The sequence below is a fragment of the Sander lucioperca genome, chromosome 4 (genome assembly GCF_008315115.2).
Source record: "Sander lucioperca isolate FBNREF2018 chromosome 4, SLUC_FBN_1.2, whole genome shotgun sequence".
NCBI classification, from domain to species: Eukaryota; Metazoa; Chordata; class Actinopteri; order Perciformes; family Percidae; genus Sander; species Sander lucioperca.
This window is the reverse complement of record NC_050176.1, coordinates 35,462,425-35,484,280: the sequence shown is the minus strand read 5'-3', so window position 1 is coordinate 35,484,280 and position 21,856 is coordinate 35,462,425. Positions and strand designations below refer to the sequence as shown.

Sequence of the window (21,856 nt, the reverse complement as noted above, 5' to 3'; positions counted from 1 at the left end):
GGTGTAATGTGCTTTTACCATAGGCATAATTTGAGCTTTTTTCTGAGGTTTTTATTGCTATTTTTAATGTATTTTTTGGACCATGTTTTCGACGATTTTGTTGCCTTTCTGGTGTTTTTGTTGTCGTCCTTTTTGAGGTTATTTTTCCAAAGTTTTTTTGCGCCTTTTCGGATATTTCTAGCCTTTAGTTGTGAGGTTTTTTTCAACAATTTTTGTGATGTTTTTGTTGCTTTTTTGAGTTTTAAAAAAAATATATATATGTGTAGCAAAAATCACAAGATCTAGAGAATGTCGAAGGCAGCGCAAACACTGGAGCACTACTAAACAAGACGGAATTACTAGCGCTGGTAAAGACATGACCGGCTTACATGGAGAAGGTGATTGATTGATTGATTGATTTTGACCCTTTCGTTATAAGATACGATACAGCTTTGCACCATACATACTGGGGCAGAGCAAGTGTTAGCAGATCAAGCATCAATCATCACATCCATACATATATTAAATAGATCCATCAAGACAATACAGTAATAAAAAAAACATACTAATATTGGCATCTGAGCCATTTTTTCAGTGCCTGCTTATAACCTCCTAAACTTCTGACCATCTTTAGATTTCCTGGTAGCTTGTTGCTACATACAAAAAGGACTCCTTTCCTAAATTACTCTTAACTCTAGGAGGTACAAAATCGGTAGAGCTGCCCCTGGTGGAGTAGCTGTGAACATCTCTCACTCTGTTAAAATATTGTGAATGATTGAATCCGCATGTGTGCCTCGTTGCAGCTCATAACAGGAAAGCCAGCCACGCCTCCTGCCACACACACTCGTACACACACACACACACACACACACACACACACACACACACACACACACTGCAGGGAAAAACAGAAGAGAGGAGGGAGTGGAGAGAGAGAAAACACACACAGAAAACCAAACCATAACAAAAATACTACATTTGGAATAAGACCTAATTCGGAATATCCGAACAGAATATGCTGTTTACATGACCCGCATAAATTGGAAATATTGTCATATTCAGAATGAGACAGGAATATTACATAGTGTGCATGTAAACATACTCAGTGAAAAGGGAAGGAAAATGCTGTGGCCGCCCTTTCTCTATAGCTATGTACAACCAACAACAAGTAAGCTGGGAAGATTTGGGTAAGGCCACTGGTGAGGCGGGATTGCAATGCATCCTGGCAGGAAATCCTGCTCGCCTGCTGGGATTTCTTTACTTGTATAAACATCACAGCGAAGAAAGGCAGAGTTCGGCTTCACTTCACTTAAAATGAAACTGAAAGTTTGTCAGAGTGACTGCCGAGCTGAAGTCGAGATCAGTCTCTCTGTTTCTCTCTAAAGAAAGACTCGAGAGTACGTCAGATCTTTTTCCGCAGCATAGAAGTGTCTCTGACAAACACTGGTGAGTACAACTGTAATGATATTAATATATAATGTTTACTGATGTTACATTCAAAAGCAACAGAAATGTCTGCCACACTTGGGAGCTCCCAATATAATTGTGTCCTTTTATTACGTGAAGTATGGGAACTGCACAACAAATAATTAAACGAATTACTTTCTTGTTTTTTTTAACATTGAGAGCCCCTCATTTTTTCACTTTTTAATGTTGGCATGAGTCTTCTGTCAAGCAGCTGAGCGAAACTTCCTTTGACAAAAGTCAACGCTACTCGAACAGGAACTTTTGTGAAATAAATTATTCAGTTTGTTTGTTTATTTAGGATCCTCATTAGCTCCTGCATTGCAGGAGTTAATGTTATTATCCTTACGCCACCTTCACTGGCACTTGAAATCAGCTCCGTAATACGCAAAACGCCCCCAGTGGACGTCGTACTACACCGTTGAAAGCGTCGGAATAGTAGAAATCAGGAGAGAATGACTCATTCTGTCAGTGTCCGAATGTCCAATTCTCTATGACCTCTCCTCTGAGGGCTATAGAGATATAAACAGAAAGGCTGCTGCATGGAGAAAAGTATTGCTCTGAATGCTGTCTGAATGAATAACATAAATTCACTTGAGCTAGCGAGCTCAGGCTAGCTAACTAGTTAGCGTTAGCTAACGTCAGCTATCGAACTCAGGCTAGCTGACGTTAGCTAACGCTAACTAGTAAGCATTGATTAGCTAACGCGAGCAATTGTATTAATTGCCCTAATAACGTTAGGAAAATCATGAAAATTAAAACATTACATGACAACTTATCGTTATGAAATCATTATTTATTTTATTAAAAGTTAAGAATTCAGATTTGTTTATCAGTACCATAGTAACTTCCGCTTGAATTGTCGGATAGCAACCGTCCGTTGCCTGTCGCAAAAGTTACATTTTTTGAATGCATGCAGATGACCAACGGACACGGCTTTTTTCGCACCGCACTCGTTCGGACCCATTCACATGCGGTGTGCAAATCTCCACAGGAAATTAATGACTTCTGGTCATTTCACAGTCGTATCGGAGCTGATTTCAAGTGCCAGTGGGAAGGTGGCGTAAAGGTTTTGTCAGTGAAGAACTAATAATATCATAAGTCATTCAGATGCACCAGTGTTTGTGCACACAATACTTTTAATTTACAGTTGCCACATGCTGTTGTTAAAAAACATACTCTTTCAAAATGTTAAGGAGGCCAATAATGTACATACAGATACCACAACTGTAACACTGTTGGTGTTTACATTTTGCATTGCCATTAACTATAACTAAAAACACAATACAACTTGTCAATGACTTGAAAACCAAAACTGTAGACTTGGGACTTTCCTGTGTCTCAAGATTATTTTTGGTAAATTCCAAACATGAACTTAGTGCGTTTTCACCCCTGTAGTTCGTTTGCTTTGGTCCGAATCAGTTGGTGAGTTTGTAAACTTGGAGCGATTTGCCCTCGGTCAGTTCGGTTTGGTTTGGTTTCACACCTGGAAAAATCCAAACGTACCAAAATGCGTCATTACAAATCACGCAAGAATGTCCACTCCTCTTATTGGTCAGATGTGTCTGGGGGGCGGGAGCAAGAAAGTAAACACAGGAAGAAGGTCCTGTGTTCTGGTCTAGTGGTTAAACCAGCTCATTTCATTAAAATGGTCAGACATTGTTTGGTGAGAGACGTGACTACGTCTGCTCTGGTCTTCGAGACTTCGCTCTGCTCGGCCGGCGTCTGTCTCCAACTTTAGCGGCCGCTGGTTTGACCACGGAGATACGAGTGACGGACGCCAAGCTTGACCACAGTCTGTTTCTGTGAGAGAAACACTGCAAGCTGCTACAGTTAGCTGCTCTGCTGCATCTCAGACTGCTGAACACACCTGACTACAGGAGACATCAGCTCAGACTGCTGAACACACCTGACTACAGGAGACATCAGCTCAGACTGCTGAACACACCTGACTACAGGAGACATCAGCTCAGACTGCTGAACACACCTGACTACAGGAGACATCAGCTCAGACTGCTGAACACACCTGACTACAGGAGACATCAGCTCAGACTGCTGAACACACCTGACTACAGGAGACATCAGCTCAGACTGCTGAACACACCTGACTACAGGAGACATCAGACTGGAGGAGAATATATAGTCGGTGTGGTTCGAGTACGGATCACGTTCTCACCACAAATGAACTGCTCCAGAGTTGGATTGAAAGCGTACTGAGACCACCTTTTCAAGCAGGTCTCGGTACGCTTGTTTAGTCCACGTGCGATTGCTGTATTCTCACCTGCCCAAACGAACCGTACCAACGGGTTGAACAAACTCTAGTTCGATTCAACCGAACTAAACGAGGCTGGTGTGAAAACATCCTTAGGCACACCTCTTTTAGTAGCCTAGTTACCCTGGCTCAGTTTTTGTTTTCTTCAGAATTATTCCATTTGATTACCAGTGTTGGGCAAGTTACTTTCAAAAAGTAATTAGTTACAGTTACTAGTTACGTCTTCGAAAAAGTAACTAAATTAGTTATTCAGTTACAAATTATGAAAGTAACCGATCAGAGATCTAGTTGGTCTGATTAAAAAAAACAGCTTCAAATATAGTAACGCGCCGTATTTTTTGGCAGTAACAGTAACGGCGTTATTAAGATGGGAAGATTAATCAATTAGATTACTCGTTACTGAAAAAAGTAACGCCGTTAGTAACGCCGTTATTTATAACGCTGTTATTCCCATCGCTGTTGATTACGCTCCTTTAAGCAGGTGGCTCGTTGTTTTCTTCTGGTGGCAATTCACCAGAAGAAAATCGCTTGCAAAGTCAGCTACTGCTTACAGCTGAGCTACTGTGGTCTCTAGAGTTCCAAGTGTATAAGAAAAAAGATTGAATTCCTCAAACATTTCATCAAACAAAAAAATAGACATTATGTTTGCATTTTTTCACACTTTTCACTTTTTTTCATTTTTTTCACTTTTGTGTTCCCAGTGTGTAGATATGGCTGAAGCCAGTTGTCAACTGTCTGAAGATCAGTTTCTGTGCTCCATCTGTGTGGATGTGTTCACTGATCCTGTCACCACATCATGTGGACACAACTTCTGCAGAAACTGCATCACTGAACACTGGAATACTAATGACCAGTACCTGTGTCCGATGTGTAAAACGGTTTTCAACACAAAACCTGAGCTGCACATCAACACTTTCATCTCTGAGATGGTTGCTCAGTTCAGACAGTCAGCTCAACAGAAAGCCAGCAGCAGCAGCTCAGAGCAACAAGTGTCCAAACCAGGAGAAGTTCCCTGTGACGTCTGCACTGGAACCAAACTGAAGGCCCTCAAGTCCTGTCTGGTGTGTCTGGTCTCCTACTGTGAGACTCACCTGGAGTCTCATCTGACCATGTCAGGCCTGAAAAGACATCAGTTGATCGACCCTGTGGAGAACCTGGAAGACAGGATGTGTATGAAGCACGATAAACCTCTGGAGCTGTTCTGTAAGACCGACCAGACATGTGTCTGCATGCTCTGCACTGTTTTAGACCACAAGATGCATGATGTTGTTCCTCTGAAAGAAGGATATGAAGAAAAGAAGGTAGAGCTGGGTAAGACAGAGGCTGAAATTCAGCAGATGATCCAGAAGAGACGACTGAAGATTCAGGAGATCAAACACTCAGTCGACCTCAGTGAGGAAGATGCAGACAGAGAGATAGCAGAAGGTGTTCAGGTCTTCACTTCTCTGATGGAGTCTGTTGAGAGAGGCCTGAATGAGCTCATCAACACAATAAAGGAAAAGCAAAGAACACAGGAGATATGGGCCGAACATTTAATTCAAGAGCTGAAACAGGAAATCTCTGACCTGACCAAGAGAAGCACTGAGGTGGAGCAGCTCTCACGCTCTGAAGACCACCTCCACCTTCTCCAAAGCTTCCAGTCCATGAAAGCTGCTCCACCCACCAAGGACTGGACAGAGGTCAGCGTCCGTCCATCATCATATGAAGGGACTGTGGTGAGAGCTGTGGCTCAGCTGGAGGAGACACTCAGTAAAGAGATGAAGAAGTTGGTTGAGTCTGAGCTGAAGAGGGTCCAGCAGTATGCAGTGGATGTGACTCTTGATCGTGATACAGCACATCCTGAACTCATCCTGTCTGATGATGGGAAACAAGTGTATCATGGTGATGTAAAGAAGAATCTCCCAGACAACCCAGAGAGATTTTCTAACAGTCTTTGTGTCTTGGGAAAGCAGAGTTTCCCTTCAGGCAGATTTTACTATGAGCTTCAGGTAAAAGGAAAAACCGAATGGGATTTTGGAGTGGCCAGAGAGTTGAACAATAGGAAGGGACTGATCACACTGAGCCCTGAGGATGGTTACTGGACTATATGGTTGAGGAATGGAAATGAATACGAAGCTCTTGATGATTATGTTGTCCGTCTCTCTCTGAAGTCTCCTCCTCAGAAGGTGGGGGTGTTTGTGGATTATGAGGAGGGTCTGGTCTCCTTTTATGACGTAGATGCTACAACTCTTATCTACTCCTTTACTGGCTGCTCCTTCACTGAGAAACTCTTCCCATACTTCAGTCCTGGTCTGAATGATGGTGGTAAAAACTCTGCACCTCTGATCATCACTCATTTTTAAATAAACCCTGACTTTAGTTTCTAAGACTTCACTTGGATTTGAGCCTGACAATGTTAAAGGAGCAACATGTAAAATAGTTACTGTATTAAATAGTCCTTTTCTGACACTAATGCTAAAGTCAGTGTTGGGACCGTCCAGGAGTGAGTTAAACATTATCTTTTTCAAACAAAGGGATTTCGGCCAACATGTGACTCAGAGACAAAAGACTCAGAGACCATGTGGTCTTTCAAACAAAATACGTTCAAGAGTTTCGAGTCTTCCTATTGGTTCAGCGGGACCATAAACACAGCATGAGGCCTTAGGCCGGTTACACACTGGATGCGTCGCGCAAGCGTGGCGTTTCTGTTGCGTCTCAGAAGCGTGGCGGCTGCGTGGATTGTTCTGTGTCCTACACACCAGAAGCGTGTCTGACGCGGCGCTGCTCCTGCTGCTAGGTACAGGGAGGGCTGATCCTGGGACGTAGCGCCTACACATTCAAACTCTGAAAAATGGGTAAGTGGGCTGTCTGTTTATAACAACTTAGTTTAGCTGTAAAGAGCCTATAAGCCTATCTGATGTTGGACCGTCACTCAGAACACACACTACGTTGTTATTGTAGCCTATCCTACCCTTTATATATCGGCTTGTTCGACGTACGGGGAGAGAGTTGTTAAACATAAATATATAGCCTACTGATTTGATTAAAGCAAGACAACGCCGGCAGTATTGACTGCGAAATATGTTACAGAATATTTCGTTGTGTATGACAGGTGCAATATTTGAAAATCTTTTCTCTGAAATTTTTTATTACATTTATATCTACATTGATGTCAAAACCTTGAGACTTTCAAACATCAAGATGTCATTTATTAATATGCATTCGTGTCTAAATGACATATAAACATATTTTCCTATTCTATTTTGCCTGGAAACGCTTCCAACACGCTCGCGTCTTGCATGAAAAATAGGCGTCGGTGCTATTTCTAGCAGGCACGCGTCTCACGCAGGCAGCGTGTGTAAGCTCTAACCTGTTAACATTCAATTCAATTCAATTTTATTTATAGTATCAAATCATAACAAGAGTTATCTCGAGACACTTTACAGATAGAGTAGGTCTAGACCACACTCTATAATTTACAAAGCCCCAGCAATTCCAATAGTTCCCCCAAGAGCAAGCATTAGCAGATAAACTCCCTTTTAGGAAGAAACCTCGGCAGACCCAGACTCTTGGTGGGCGGTGTCTGACGGTTGGGGTTATGACGGTACGGGATGTAGCGTGGCACAGCAGAGCATGGGTGGACGCGGTGGACGCAGCAGGACGTAGCCAGACATTGCAGGGAATCGCAGAGCGTAGCAGGGTGTAGCAGGTCCATAGCCACAGCTGCACCCAAGACCCAGGTCTTGGTGTCACCCTAATCCGAGGCGATGTTCTGGGCGAAGAAGAAACATAAGGACTCCGGGGAGTAAACTCCCCAGAGCTAGGTGAGTAACAAGCACTTCTGGGACAGGATGTGCATAAAAGGAAACAAAAGAAAAGAGCGTGTCATAAGAAGGAAGGAACTTCCTCGGCAGTCTAGAATTATAACAGCATAACTAGGAGAGGCACTATATTATTGATTATACGATAGGTAAATCTGATGACTGTAAAGAGAAGCAGAGAAAACATGGGAGCCGAAATATAAACGGACACGCCACGCGGCTGACACGCTCGCGTGACGCATCCAGTGTGTAACCGGCCTTAAACTATAAAACCCACTGACACACAAAAATCTCAGTCTTCCATTGCAATCCCGTTGCTGAAGGAAGCGCACAAGCGCTTGTGCGAAAAATTTCTGGCGAAAGTGGATTTATCTCTCGGTGTTCTGAAGGAACACTACTGGATCCTGTAACACACATAATGTTTCAAAACTGCAGAAGAGAACACCGCTTCTCTACAAGGAAATCGGACCACACAGAGTTCACTTTTTTCTTCCTAACATCGACCTAGCTTACCCTCCTTTTGCCTTTTTGGAGGGAAAGTTTCCTCCGTGATCAGCTGACAAGCAGACACGGACCCGTTTCTGTCCTACGTGGGAAATCCGCCGGACAAACCAAACGGACTGAACACACAGTAAGAAGGCTTGAGGTTTTCTGGGCAGAGAAATGTGTGAATGTACTCTGATCACAGTGCATTGTTGATATGTTGTGTTGAATATTGCAGCTAGTTTGTTAAAACTGTAATTGCTACCTGCTAACTCCCCTTTCACGGAGTTTTAGTTATTGTACTGAGTGAGAGAATCTGTTTTTTCAAAGTGCCTTTCTTTCTCTAAGGGGCTTTCTTTCCCCTTTCGCTAACACACACACTACACGGACATATAGCTACACACAAGGTGCTAAGGTGAACAGCTGACCAAACAGCGAGTCACATAACCCGCAGCGCGCACCGCTCCACAACGGCGCTCCTGTGTGTCCCTTTGTTTGCCACATGTTAGTAATGCCGTTTTTCCATTACATGGTACCTGCTCGACTCGCCTTGACTCGACTCGACACACTGTGCATCCGTTTTCCATTGCAGATTTTAGTACCGCCTCAGCGTGGCTGGTCGTCTTATACATGGATTTCTCGGCAACGTCATCACTGCTTGCGCACGCAACCGGGGGGCAGAAAGAAGACGTGTTTCGTGTAGCTAGTAGTAGTAGCAGCATAGCGTAAGTCAAAATGCCAAGGAGTTGTTGCGTGGTAAATTGTACAAACAGAGCCAGTGATGGGTGCCTGATGTTTAACATACCTAGGGGGAAGCATGTTTTTGGCAAAAACCGGCAGAGGTTATGGCTTCAAGCCATAAGAAGGGCAGATTGGGGTCATATGTAAGAGTCAGGCTCCCATTGGATCAATCAAAAGTTGGAGCTTGTTCAGTTGTTCAGCTAAGTGATATCTACCTGTCAGGGCTGTAGTACTCGAGTCCGGACCGTAGATAGTTAAAGGTCCGTACTCGAGACAAGTTTAGACTGCTAGCTAAAGCTACGCCGCTGTTTTGCTAACGTTAGCGCAACAGCGTTAGCCTAGCCTGCTAGCTAGGTAAATATTACGACTGCCTTCGTAGTTTCTTATATCTGCGTCCACGTTGTCAACATAAGACCTGTGGCGTTAGAGCTCCTTTTGTACCATAATGTTATTGAATGAAATATTAAGCTTCACTCCTACGAGATAGGTGGGTTTTTATTACGTTACACACAAAGCTAACTGGCTATAGTTAGCCTATATGCTAGCGGACGTTGCCGAGGCAGCGGCAGTAGAGTTTCGGCGAGCTAACCACGACAGTGTTGTCGCCCTCTCGCCCACAATCAACCTCTGCTGCTAAAAACAGTCAACCTGCAGTGATGTTTGAAATGGAGACACACATATCGTACCTTTTCCCGGAAATCCTGGCCATTATTTTAAGGCATAAACCAACCATAGGGGTACACTCAGGGGTAACCCTGCTGCTAACATTGGCTATTACATTAGCCTAAAATGATAATTATAGCCATATATATATATATCACAGTAACACTGCAAAATTAAACCCTAACCCTAACCCAGCCCACTGCCGCCCTCTTGGGGCTAAATAGCTTTTGTGCAGCTAACACATAGCCTAGCTCCAATGAGCTAACGGCTCCTTTTCTCTCTCTCTCTCTCTCTCTCTCTCTCTCACACACACACACACACACACACACACACACACACACACACACACACCCAGATCACATCACATGCTGGTTTGTCAGTTGCTTTGTTTTGTTGTACTTAAAAGAAACGTATATTGGTTTTAATTGATCGAAGAATTATTGATTGGCAATTGATAATTTTGAAGTTAATAAATTCTACTATACTTTAATTAGCAGTTGTTTGTGATCATTTGTGTACTTATTGTAATAATTGCTGGTTGAACATAGGTCAGTGCTCGAACTTCACTCTTCCCCCTTTGTTCCTTTAAAGAATATCAGATAGATTAACCAAGTTAAGATCGGTATTTTACAGGGAACACCATTAATGAGACTATTCCACAGTTCAATAGTGGCCCCTGAAGTTTCAGGGTGGTGCCCCGTTTTGATTGTTTGTTGATTTGATAAAGTTATGAATAACCATATTCATAACTTTATTAATATTGATAAACATCTTTGATAATATGCCAATAATTGGACCTGTACACCTACGAGTACCCAACACCAGTATTTTCTCCTTTGGAATTCCCATTCCAGTCTGCAATGTCTGTCTTGGTTTTGTGTGTGTGTGTGTGTGTGTGTGTGTGTGTGTGTGTGTGTGTGTGTGTGTGTGTGTGTGTGTGTGTGTTTTGGACAGCCATGAAAAGCAGCAACCAAACAAATTGGATCAAAAGAGATAGATTTGTTCATCCCGACCTAAAAAACCTTGGCATCTTTCTAAAGAGTTGCACGACTAGAGATGTGGTGAAACGCGAAGAAATAGTGGAGATGTTTTTGAAAGATGGAGACGGCTTAGAGCCCAAAAGGACTTTAAGATGGTTTATTTTCTCCTCAACAGGTAAGCACTCAGCTTAACTAATTTATCACGGCTACTAGTATAGGAATAAGGCATTTTCGGTAAGTTCATCTTTAGAGTTAGTTAGTTAGTTAGTTATTTAGTTAGTCATAGCCTGAACTGGGACACAGCTTACGTTCTCTGCAAGTCGCACTGCAATGTATGGTATGTTACTTTATATAATATTCGTGTTGCTAACGTCATCATTGGCAGCTTCACCTTTTGAAATGTTGTTCAGCGTTATCAACCTGGCAAACCACGTGAACATCGAGTCAGGGGAGGGGGGGTCAGGGTAGAGGACTCTCTCCTGTATTTTGAATTTGGACTGCAGTACCCATTTTAAACGCTAGCTGTCAGTATGACACTGATTATAAGTATATTTTTGTTGTATACTGACATGTCCCAACCTTTATGCATACCATTACTTGGCTGCAAACTGCTGCAACAATTTCCAATCTGATAATTAACTCTCCAATCCTGTCAGATCCACCATTGTTATTAAATATTGAGTATGTTGTGGTGTCAGTCCTTTAAGAAACAGACAATATAATGTGTTTGTATAATTGTTGTCCTGCCAGAATGTTTAAACGGCCTGGCCCCGGAGTATTTGTCCGAGATCTTAACTCTGCGTGAGCACAACTGGTCCTTGCGGTCCTCAAATCAGCTGGTTTTAGAAGTCCCAAGGTCAAAGTACAAACGTTGGGGTGATCAGGCTTTTGCAGTTGCTGCCCCGAGACTCTGGAACAAATTAACCCCTTGAAATTCGTACGACTACAGATGTAGCTCTTTTTAGGTCTAAACTCAAAACGTATCTGTTTAGAAAGGCTTTTAATACATAGTAGTGGTGTGACAATTTCCTTCTCCTATTTATATGTAACCTCTTCTGACTTTATTGTTTCTATGTGTCATTCTTTTTATTGTATGATATGTTACATGATGTGTGTTTTAGTCTTGATTCTGATATTAAGCACTTTGGATACCTGTTGGTTACTGTAAAGTGCTATATAAATAAATGTTGATTGATTGATTGATTGATTTGGCTGGTGGACGAAAAAGTTAATGTTGAACCCCGCCTATGTGATGTTTTGACTTTTTTTTTTTAAATGGCCAAATGAAAGACACTATGGACTCTATCTTGCGCCCGGTGCAGTGCGGCGCAAAGCCCGACGCAAGTGTCTTTGCTAGTTTAAGACCGACGCAGTTGTCAATTTCCCGTCCAGCGCCCACGTCGGTTCAGGTGCATTCTGGGCGTGCTGGTCTTACAGGGAGGTGTGTTCAGGTGCATTCTGGGCATGCTGGTCTTACAGGGAGGTGTGTTCAGGTGCATTCTGGGCGTGCTGGTCTTACAGGGAGGTGTGTTCAGGTGCATTCTGGGCATGCTGGTCTTACAGGGAGGTGTGTTCAGGTGCATTCTGGGCGTATTGCTATCTTGAGGCAGCGGGAAGTGATGGCACCATTGACCAACAGAAACCTGGTCTAAAGTCAATAACGCAGCATTTCATTGTTATTTTAACAGAGCATTAGTAAAATGCTCCTAGGCTCGAGCACAGCACACACACACTATGCTTGTTACACACACAGGGACGCACAGCAGCACACACACATGCAGAAGATTACAAATAAAAATATTACGGTGCAAATCCTCCATCATAACAGGGTCCAAACGCGCCTGGCTTTTAAAGGGAATGGGAGATGATCTCTGATTGGTTGATTGCATGTTACGCCCAAAACACCCCTCTGATTAATGAAGACACTAAGTACAACCCTTTAGAACCATGCGCCCGGCACACAGACCCTTTTTTCCTCCGTCAAACTAGCAAAAGTGGATTAGTACACGCCCTAAACACACCTGCACCAGGCGCTTCACGCCGTGTTATTAGATCGTTAAAATAGGACCCTATGTGTGGATGTACATTGTCTGTTTGAGGCTATTGGACAGAGGCGACCGAACTACACCATTACACATCTTTGATGTTTGGTCTCAAACAAATTAAACTTTTCATGGGCTGAAAAAAGTAATGTCCAAACTAGCCTTACAGACAGTTGGCTAGTTGTTTTTTTTCTGTGTTCTGGGTCCACTAAGGCGGAGACAGATTAAGCAAGCTCTTCAACAGTTTATTGCTGAAAAAATTCAGCAGGTTGATGATGCAAAAGAAGGAACCAAAAACACAGGATGCTATGGCAGGTAACAGGCTGGCACAACAAGACTACAAGACGTCTGGAAAACAGCTGGACACACGCTAGAAAACACAGGTAAAAAAGGTAATAACTACCAGACTAATAACAACCGGCACTTTGGGATTTAGCAAAACACGTTGGTGTAATGTGCTTTTACCATAGGCATAATTTGAGCTTTTTTCTGAGGTTTTTATTGCTATTTTTAATGTATTTTTTGGACCATGTTTTCGACGATTTTGTTGCCTTTCTGGTGTTTTTGTTGTCGTCCTTTTTGAGGTTATTTTTCCAAAGTTTTTTTGCGCCTTTTCGGATATTTCTAGCCTTTAGTTGTGAGGTTTTTTTCAACAATTTTTGTGATGTTTTTGTTGCTTTTTTGAGTTTTAAAAAAAAAATATATATGTGTAGCAAAAATCACAAGATCTAGAGAATGTCGAAGGCAGCGCAAACACTGGAGCACTACTAAACAAGACGGAATTACTAGCGCTGGTAAAGACATGACCGGCTTACATGGAGAAGGTGATTGATTGATTGATTGATTTTGACCCTTTCGTTATAAGATACGATACAGCTTTGCACCATACATACTGGGGCAGAGCAAGTGTTAGCAGATCAAGCATCAATCATCACATCCATACATATATTAAATAGATCCATCAAGACAATACAGTAATAAAAAAAACATACTAATATTGGCATCTGAGCCATTTTTTCAGTGCCTGCTTATAACCTCCTAAACTTCTGACCATCTTTAGATTTCCTGGTAGCTTGTTGCTACATACAAAAAGGACTCCTTTCCTAAATTACTCTTAACTCTAGGAGGTACAAAATCGGTAGAGCTGCCCCTGGTGGAGTAGCTGTGAACATCTCTCACTCTGTTAAAATATTGTGAATGATTGAATCCGCATGTGTGCCTCGTTGCAGCTCATAACAGGAAAGCCAGCCACGCCTCCTGCCACACACACTCGTACACACACACACACACACACACACACACACACACACACACACACACACACACACACACACACACACACTGCAGGGAAAAACAGAAGAGAGGAGGGAGTGGAGAGAGAGAAAACACACACAGAAAACCAAACCATAACAAAAATACTACATTTTGAATAAGACCTAATTCGGAATATCCGAACAGAATATGCTGTTTACATGACCCGCATAAATTGGAAATATTGTCATATTCAGAATGAGACAGGAATATTACATAGTGTGCATGTAAACATACTCAGTGAAAAGGGAAGGAAAATGCTGTGGCCGCCCTTTCTCTATAGCTATGTACAACCAACAACAAGTAAGCTGGGAAGATTTGGGTAAGGCCACTGGTGAGGCGGGACTGCAATGCATCCTGGCAGGAAATCCTGCTCGCCTGCTGGGATTTCTTTACTTGTATAAACATCACAGCGAAGAAAGGCAGAGTTCGGCTTCACTTCACTTAAAATGAAACTGAAAGTTTGTCAGAGTGACTGCCGAGCTGAAGTCGAGATCAGTCTCTCTGTTTCTCTCTAAAGAAAGACTCGAGAGTACGTCAGATCTTTTTCCGCAGCATAGAAGTGTCTCTGACAAACACTGGTGAGTACAACTGTAATGATATTAATATATAATGTTTACTGTTGTTACATTAAAAAGCAACATAAATGTCTGCCACACTTGGGAGCTCCCAATATAATTATTATTATATCATATTTGTGTCCTTTTATTACATGAAGTATGGGAACTGCGCAACAAATAATTAATGAATTACTTCCTTGTTTTTCAACATTGAGAGCCCCTCATTTTTTCACTTTTTAATGTTGGCATGAGTCTTCTGTCAAGCAGCTGAGCGAAACTTCCTTTGACAAAAGTCAACGCTACTCGAACAGGAACTTTTGTGAAGTAAATTATTCAGTTTGTTTGTTTATTTAGCAGGGGCGGATTGGCCATCTGGCAACTCTGGCAAATGCCAGAGGGGCCGGTGTTATAGCCCTACTGGTTTCCACACTAACTGGTTTCCGTATGTTGTGTTGCCGATTCTGAGGTATATATTACTATATCCCATAGCCTACCATATAGGCTACACAAAAGGAGAGACAATGACTGTAAATCATGAAGACCATGCATTCAAACTGAGTCGTGTAGTACCACTTTTCTGTGACTCGGTGGTAACACTTGTGTTTATCGACAATATTAGACCACAAGTTATCGTTACTGTTAAAAAATATGTATCAGTCACAACGTGTAGCTTAGTAGGTGGCTGTGATGAAGTAGTAGTAGTCCATATGGCCGTAGATGCGAGGAAAGAAACGTGGAAACTATCATCGGGTATTTCCTCAACTAAGCCCAGGTAACCAGTTGTTTAAGATCAGCTCAAAACAAAATGTTACCTGGTTGCTGACGTAGTTGATAAATATGTGACTGGAACCTGTTTGATATAGAGCTTTGATAGCTCACTGCGTAGAGCTATGGACTCAGGGGTTAGTTATTATATTTATGTCACAAGATCGAAACCAGCTCGACCTGAACTAAAATTATTATATTGTTTTTAGAGATTTTTTTTTTGTAGGTGGCTGTGATGTGGTGCTTACTTAGACAAACATTTCCGCGACAGTAGATCTTGGAAACGATTTGAAAATCACCAGTAATGTGATGTTTGTGTTTGTGTGACGAATCTGGTGACAGAGGCGGACCACATCGGCAGCTGTTAGGTAAACACAACATACGGAAACCAGTTAGTGTGGAAACCAGTAGGGCTATAACACCGGACCATTTTTTTTAATGTGGGCCAATCTGATTATTTTTTTTTTTATATATACAAATAAATTGTCTTTACAGGCCGACAGCGCAGAGGACAGGTTTTTATCGCTTGCACGATTTCACTATGGTTATAATAATAATATTAATAATAATAAATATTAAGCATTTGGCCAGTCGGCAACGGCCGGGCTGGTCCCGAGATGGGCCGACCGACCAAATCAAAAGTTACTCAAATTGGGACATTCAGTCAAAATCAAGCATTTGCTCTGGGGGAACGGCTGCAGCAGCAAGAAGCTGCTGCTGACGGGCAGTCTGACTGCTGTCCACCCGCTCGGCCGTCTGACGGCATCAGTATTAAATTGAGACAGTTTCATTACCGGTTAAAAACGTCTCATTGCCGCGTTAAATAGTAGTCCAGTTCAGTGTTGTGGTACAGTTGGTTTTAACACCTAATGCGAAGTGTAGGCCTATAGGAGTACACATGACAACCCTGAACAAGCAGCGTCGCTCTGCTCCGTCTTTCTGCTGTGCCCCATTCACGTAGTGTCACGTTTTACACTATGTAGGTTAAACTCTGCAATTAATCCGTGGTTCACATGTATGCATGAACTGTGGGGGTCCGTTACACTGTAGTCTCAAAATCCCTGATCATTTTTGATCAATAGAATGTAGAAAACATTACACTTCATAACGTTTTGTATCCATAACATGATTGTGTTATTGTACAATTTAGCAGTAAAAGCAGTAGTCTCTGTAAGTCAATCCTACATTTTTCAACTTGGGAGCAAAACGTGCTCCTTGGGGAAAAAAAAGACCATAAAGCCCTGTTCATGCTAATTAAACAACAGCCCATGTCCCTGATGTGAAAGCCCCCTTACTGGACTACTGAATATAATAATATTCCATTATATTTTGTATTTTAAATTGTTAACCTGCCGCCAGAATTTTGTGATTTCCTTGCCATAAATATAGACATTGTTACCATACATTGGTGCCCAAAAATTTAGACCAGACCCCCTGTTTTATGTGTTCCCAAAGGCCAATTCTGAGCACAAATGGCATCAACAGACAGACAGTATGTGTACATTTGTTATAAACGTGTGCTCTTTAAAAAGTAGTAAGCATTGTTTACCAGTTACTTACATTAAATGTTTAAAAATCTGTTACATAAGGTACTGCTTATATTATTTCACCATCTGTACACAAATGTAATTAGTGAATGCACGTGTCCGTGGGTGGGGCTGCATGGTAATGTGGGCTGGTGTGACTACAGTGCCAGGGCTGAAGTTTGGTCCCAGTCCGCCCCTGTTATTTAGGATCCTCATTAGCTCCTGCATTGCAGGAGTTAATGTTTTTATCCTTACGCCACCTTCACTGGCACTTGAAATCAGCTCCGTAATACGCAAAACGCCCCCAGTGGACGTCGTACTACACCGTTGAAAGCGTCAGAATAGTAGAAATCAGGAGAGAATGACTCATTCTGTCAGTGTCCGAATGTCCAATTCTCTATGACCTCTCCTCTGAGGGCTATAGAGATATAAACAGAAAGGCTGCTGCATGGAGAAAAGTATTGCTCTGAATGCTGTCTGAATGAATAACATAAATTCACTTGAGCTAGCGAGCTCAGGCTAGCTAACTAGTTAGCGTTAGCTAACGTCAGCTATCAAACTCAGGCTAGCTGACGTTAGCTAACGCTAACTAGTAAGCATTGATTAGCTAACGCGAGCAATTGTATTAACTGCCCTAATAACATTAGGAAAATCATGAAAATTAAAACATTACATGACAACTTATCGTTATGAAATCATTATTTATTTTATTAAAAGTTAAGAATTCAGATTTGTTTATCAGTACCATAGTAACTTCCGCTTGAATTGTCGGATAGCAACCGTCCGTTGCCTGTCGCAAAAGTTAAATTTTTTGAACTCTATCTGTAAAGTGTCTCGAGATAACTCTTGTTATGATTTGATACTATAAATAAAATTGAATTGAATTGAATTGAATTGAACGCATGCAGATGACCAACGGACACGGCTTTTTTTGCACCGCACTCGTTCGGACCCATTCGCATGCGGTGTGCAAATCTCCACAGGAAATTAATGACTTCTGGTCATTTCACAGTCGTATCGGAGCTGATTTCAAGTGCCAGTGGGAAGGTGGCGTAAAGGTTTTGTCAGTGAAAAACTTTCAAATAATATCATAAGTCATTCAGATGCACCAGTGTTTGTGCACACAATACTTTTAATTGACAGTTGCCACATGCTGTTGTTAAAAAAACATCCTCTTTTAAAATGTTAAGGAGGCCAATAATGTACATACAGATACCACAACTGTAACACTGTTGGTGTTTACATTTTGCATTGCCATTAACTGTAATTAAAAACACAATACAACATGTCAATGACTTGAAAACCAAAACTTAAGACTCTGGACTTTCCTGTCTTGACTCATAACTAGTGTCTAAACATGCGAGTCTTTTTGGTAAATTCCAAACAGGAACTTAGTTACACCTGTTTTAGTAGTTAGCCTGGCCCAGTTTTAGTTTTCTTCAGAATTATTCCATTTGATTACGCTCCTTTAAGCCGGTGGCAAGTCACAGCTGAGCTACTGTGGTCTCTAGTGTTCCAAGTGTATAAGAAAAAAAATTTAATTCCTCAAACATTTCATCAAACAAAAAAACAGACATTATGTTTGCATTTTTTCACACTTTCATTTGTGTTTCCAGTGTGTAGATATGGCTGAAGCTAGTTGTCGACTGTCTGAAGATCAGTTTCTGTGCTCCATCTGTCTGGATGTGTTCACTGATCCTGTCACCACATCATGTGGACACAACTTCTGCAGAAACTGCATCACTGAACACTGGAATACTAATGACCAGTACGTGTGTCCGATGTGTAAAACGGTTTTCAACACAAAACCTGAGCTGCTCATCAACACTTTCATCTCTGAGATGGTTGCTCAGTTAAGACAGTCAGCTCAACAGAAAGCCAGCAGCAGCAGCTCAGAGCAACAAGTGTCCAAACCAGGAGAAGTTCCCTGTGACGTCTGCACTGGAACCAAACTGAAGGCCCTGAAGTCCTGCCTGGTGTGTCTGGTCTCCTACTGTGAGACTCACCTGGAGTCTCATCTGACCATGTCAGGTCTGAAAAGACATCAGTTGATCGACCCTGTGGAGAACCTGGAAGACAGGATGTGTATGAAGCACGATAAACCTCTGGAGCTGTTCTGTAAGACCGACCAGACATGTGTCTGCATGCTCTGCACTGTTTTAGACCACAAGATGCATGATGTTGTTCCTCTGAAAGAAGAATATGAAGAAAAGAAGGCTGAGCTGGGGAAGACAGAGGCTGAAATTCAGCAGATGATCAAAGAGAGACAACAAAGGATTCGGAATATTAAATGGAGAGTCAACTCCAGCAGGAAAAATGCAGAGTCAGAGATAGCAGAAGGTGTTGAGGCCTTCACAGCTCTGATGAAGTTGATTGAGAGAAGCATGAACATCCTCATTGATACAATTCAAGATAAGCAGAAAGCAATAGAAAAACAGGCCCAAGCTTTCATCAAAGAGCTGGAACAGGAAATCTCTGAGCTGATGAAGAGAAGCACTGAGGTGGAGCAGCTCTCACGCTCTGAAGACCACCTTCATGTTCTCCAAAGCATCCAGTCTATGAAAGCTGTTCCACCCACCAAAGACTGGGAAAAAGTCAGAGTCTGTCCACAATCATATGTGGGGACTGTGGCAAGAGCTTTGGCTCAGCTGGAGGAGACACTGAGTGAATACATTAAGGAACTGTTTAAATCTGAACTAAAGGGGGTCCAGCAGTATGCAGTGGATGTGAGTCTTGATCCTGATACAGCACATCCTACACTCATCCTGTCTGATGATGGGAAACAAGTGTATCATGGTGACGTGAAGAAAAATCTCCCTGACAAACCAGATAGATTTTCTAATTGTCTTTGTGTTTTTGGAAAGCAGAGTTTCTCAGAGCAGAGTTCCTCTTCAGGCAGATTTTACTTCGAGGTTGAAGTTAAAGAAAAGACTAAATGGACTTTAGGAGTGGCCAGAGAGTCGATCAACAGGAAAGAGAACATCCCACTGAGCCCTGAGGATGGTTACTGGACTATAGGATTGAGAAATGAAAATGAGTACAAAGCTAATGCTAACCCTCCAGTCCTTCTCTCTCTGAAGTCTCAGCCTCAGAAAGTGGGGGTGTTTGTGGATTGTCTGGAGGGTCTGGTCTCCTTTTATGACGTAGATGCTGCAGCTCTTATCTACTTCTTTACTGGCTGCTCCTTCACTGAGAAGCTCTTCCTGTACCTCGGTCCTTGTCCTAATGATGGTGGTAAAAACTCTGCCCCTCTGATCCTCTTTCCTGTCAAGTTGCATTGAGACAGAATAGTAGCCTGACAAGCCAGACCCACATCCAGATGTTAGGTCTGGGAACTCACCATTGGCAGGGCTCAATCCGAGGGGCGGGATGAATGGTTGTCTTTCAATTTCCCTCTGCACACAATAGGATAGTACTACAACCAACGAGAGCAACGCTAGTTGATAGATTAAACTTTTGCTGTATCCGGTCGTATCTTCCTTTTTTAAGAATGACTTCAGTGCCGTCCTTAGCTCTTTTCTCAAAGAAAAGCTGAACTCCAAGTCTTCCAGAGTCGTGGCCAAAGTCGATTCCAAAGACCGCTGTTCGCCAACAGCAGCAGCCATCGTCTTTGTTTTCAAGTAGCAGGGAATTCACGCGGAACCATCGCAACTCTGCCGTCATTATGTTGCCCGCCCACCGACTCTATACATGATGTGATTGGCCTGACCAGAATTTGTTTTTTTCAGCTCACAAGCCAACAGAGAGTTACTAGACGACCCTGGCTGCAAATTACATTTGCTGCCGCTAGGGTGCGTCTAGATTTCTAGGCTAAAGCCCCACAATCGCATTGAGACCGAGTAGTACAATTATTTGATTTTGTATGAAAGCAATCAGCTTTAAATAAGAGTACATATTTTTTGGTAACGGTGACTGTATTTTGGCTTTTTTCTGATTTACCTGGTTTTGGCTTTTTGATATTATATCATATTTCAACGCGTATGAACGGGTTCGTATGATAGCATATGGAAACTTATGCATACCCATCCGTATGATCTCCTACAAATTTAGGCGTCCACCAGCTGGTCGTGTGATAACCTGGTTAAGTTTAGCGGCCTTTACAGTTCAATTTAGCTGACAAAAGGTTACTAGGAGTGGGCTTCAGAGCACCGGGAGGCGAGTCGAGCAGGTACCTCGTTAAAATCAGACAATACTTAACTTCCTGAAGGTTACTACGCATGATCATAAAGTTAAAAAAACTTGCTGTTTACTTTTTATTTTCACCTTGTGTAACAATAAAAGGAGAAGACTGTCCTATTTTTCATATGCAGCACTTAGGGGCTGCTCTCGTGCCCAGTGCAGCCTGTTTCATTGATTATAGTGAAAGCGTAGTGTTGTTACAGTGAGAGAGACAACATTTCACCAGTGCTTATTCATACAAATTCTCATAAATTTTACAAATGGACAAGTGTTGGGTCTGCGTTGTTCTCAGTGAGGTTTCTAAAACATCCAAATACATATTTTAAACCATTTAATTTGCATTAAATGTATTAATTTTATATTTTGGTCTTTGGGTTGAAAAGAGTCTGAAACGGGCAGATTTCTTGTCGTTCATATACGAGATTGTTTTGTCTTTTATTCATATTCTACATGACAATCAAACATATCTACTTATATATATATATATATATATATATACAAGAAACAATAAAAGGGAAAGCTGAACAGCTGGCTGTGTTAATGTTTGCTTAACCTGTACATTTTTACATGTATAATAAAGATATCTGTATTCAAAAAAAATATCTGATTTATTCAATTTTCACAAATAAAAGAGATTTTGGCTAAGAGCCAAATACATGTTTTTTCTAGAACAAACTGCTTCCTTTTTTGAGACTATCACTGCAGAGAGCTTGCAGGGGAGGGGGAAGGAACTGTCTTTTGCTTCTCCAAGCCTGAGCAGAGGGGGAAAGGGGAAGTTGTATTTGCAGCACAAGTAAAAACTCAGGAAGTTTAGGACTCTGCAAGGAGTCAGACAGACTCAGTGTACCATAGACTGTATATAAAATGGACCAACAGTTCCCGTGTCTCTGGACGGAGACCAGTGAAGGATATTGGAAGATGTTTCCCGGTGATGGCTGAGCGTTACTGAGCAGCCTCCAACTGAGCTTGAAGACGTAGATGTGACGTGAGCAACCTGTCTGAAAGTTGGAAGTCTTCTGGTAGCTGTGCCAAGAGAAATCTCAATCATTCCCAATCTAGCAGAGACGGAGAGCGTAGGTATATGTAAGGAG

General features: G+C 42.1%; 2 protein-coding genes across 2 annotated transcripts; both read left to right on the top strand.

Moving 5' to 3' along the window:
- Positions 1–1,271: 1,271 nt before the first annotated feature.
- Positions 1,272–6,177, top strand: LOC116059215 (nuclear factor 7, ovary-like). Its single transcript, XM_031312168.2, has 2 exons — positions 1,272–1,425; positions 4,417–6,177. The coding sequence occupies exon 2, from the start codon at positions 4,426–4,428 to the stop codon at positions 6,055–6,057; it is 1,632 nt and encodes a 543-aa protein (XP_031168028.1). The 5' UTR covers positions 1,272–1,425; positions 4,417–4,425; the 3' UTR covers positions 6,058–6,177.
- An 8,000-nt stretch (positions 6,178–14,177) lies between these two features.
- On the top strand, positions 14,178–20,080 carry LOC116059211 (E3 ubiquitin-protein ligase TRIM39-like). Its single transcript, XM_031312164.2, has 2 exons — positions 14,178–14,316; positions 18,203–20,080. Exon 2 carries the CDS (start codon positions 18,212–18,214, stop codon positions 19,865–19,867), a length of 1,656 nt encoding a protein of 551 aa, XP_031168024.1. The 5' UTR covers positions 14,178–14,316; positions 18,203–18,211; the 3' UTR covers positions 19,868–20,080.
- The last annotated feature ends 1,776 nt before the right edge of the window (positions 20,081–21,856 follow it).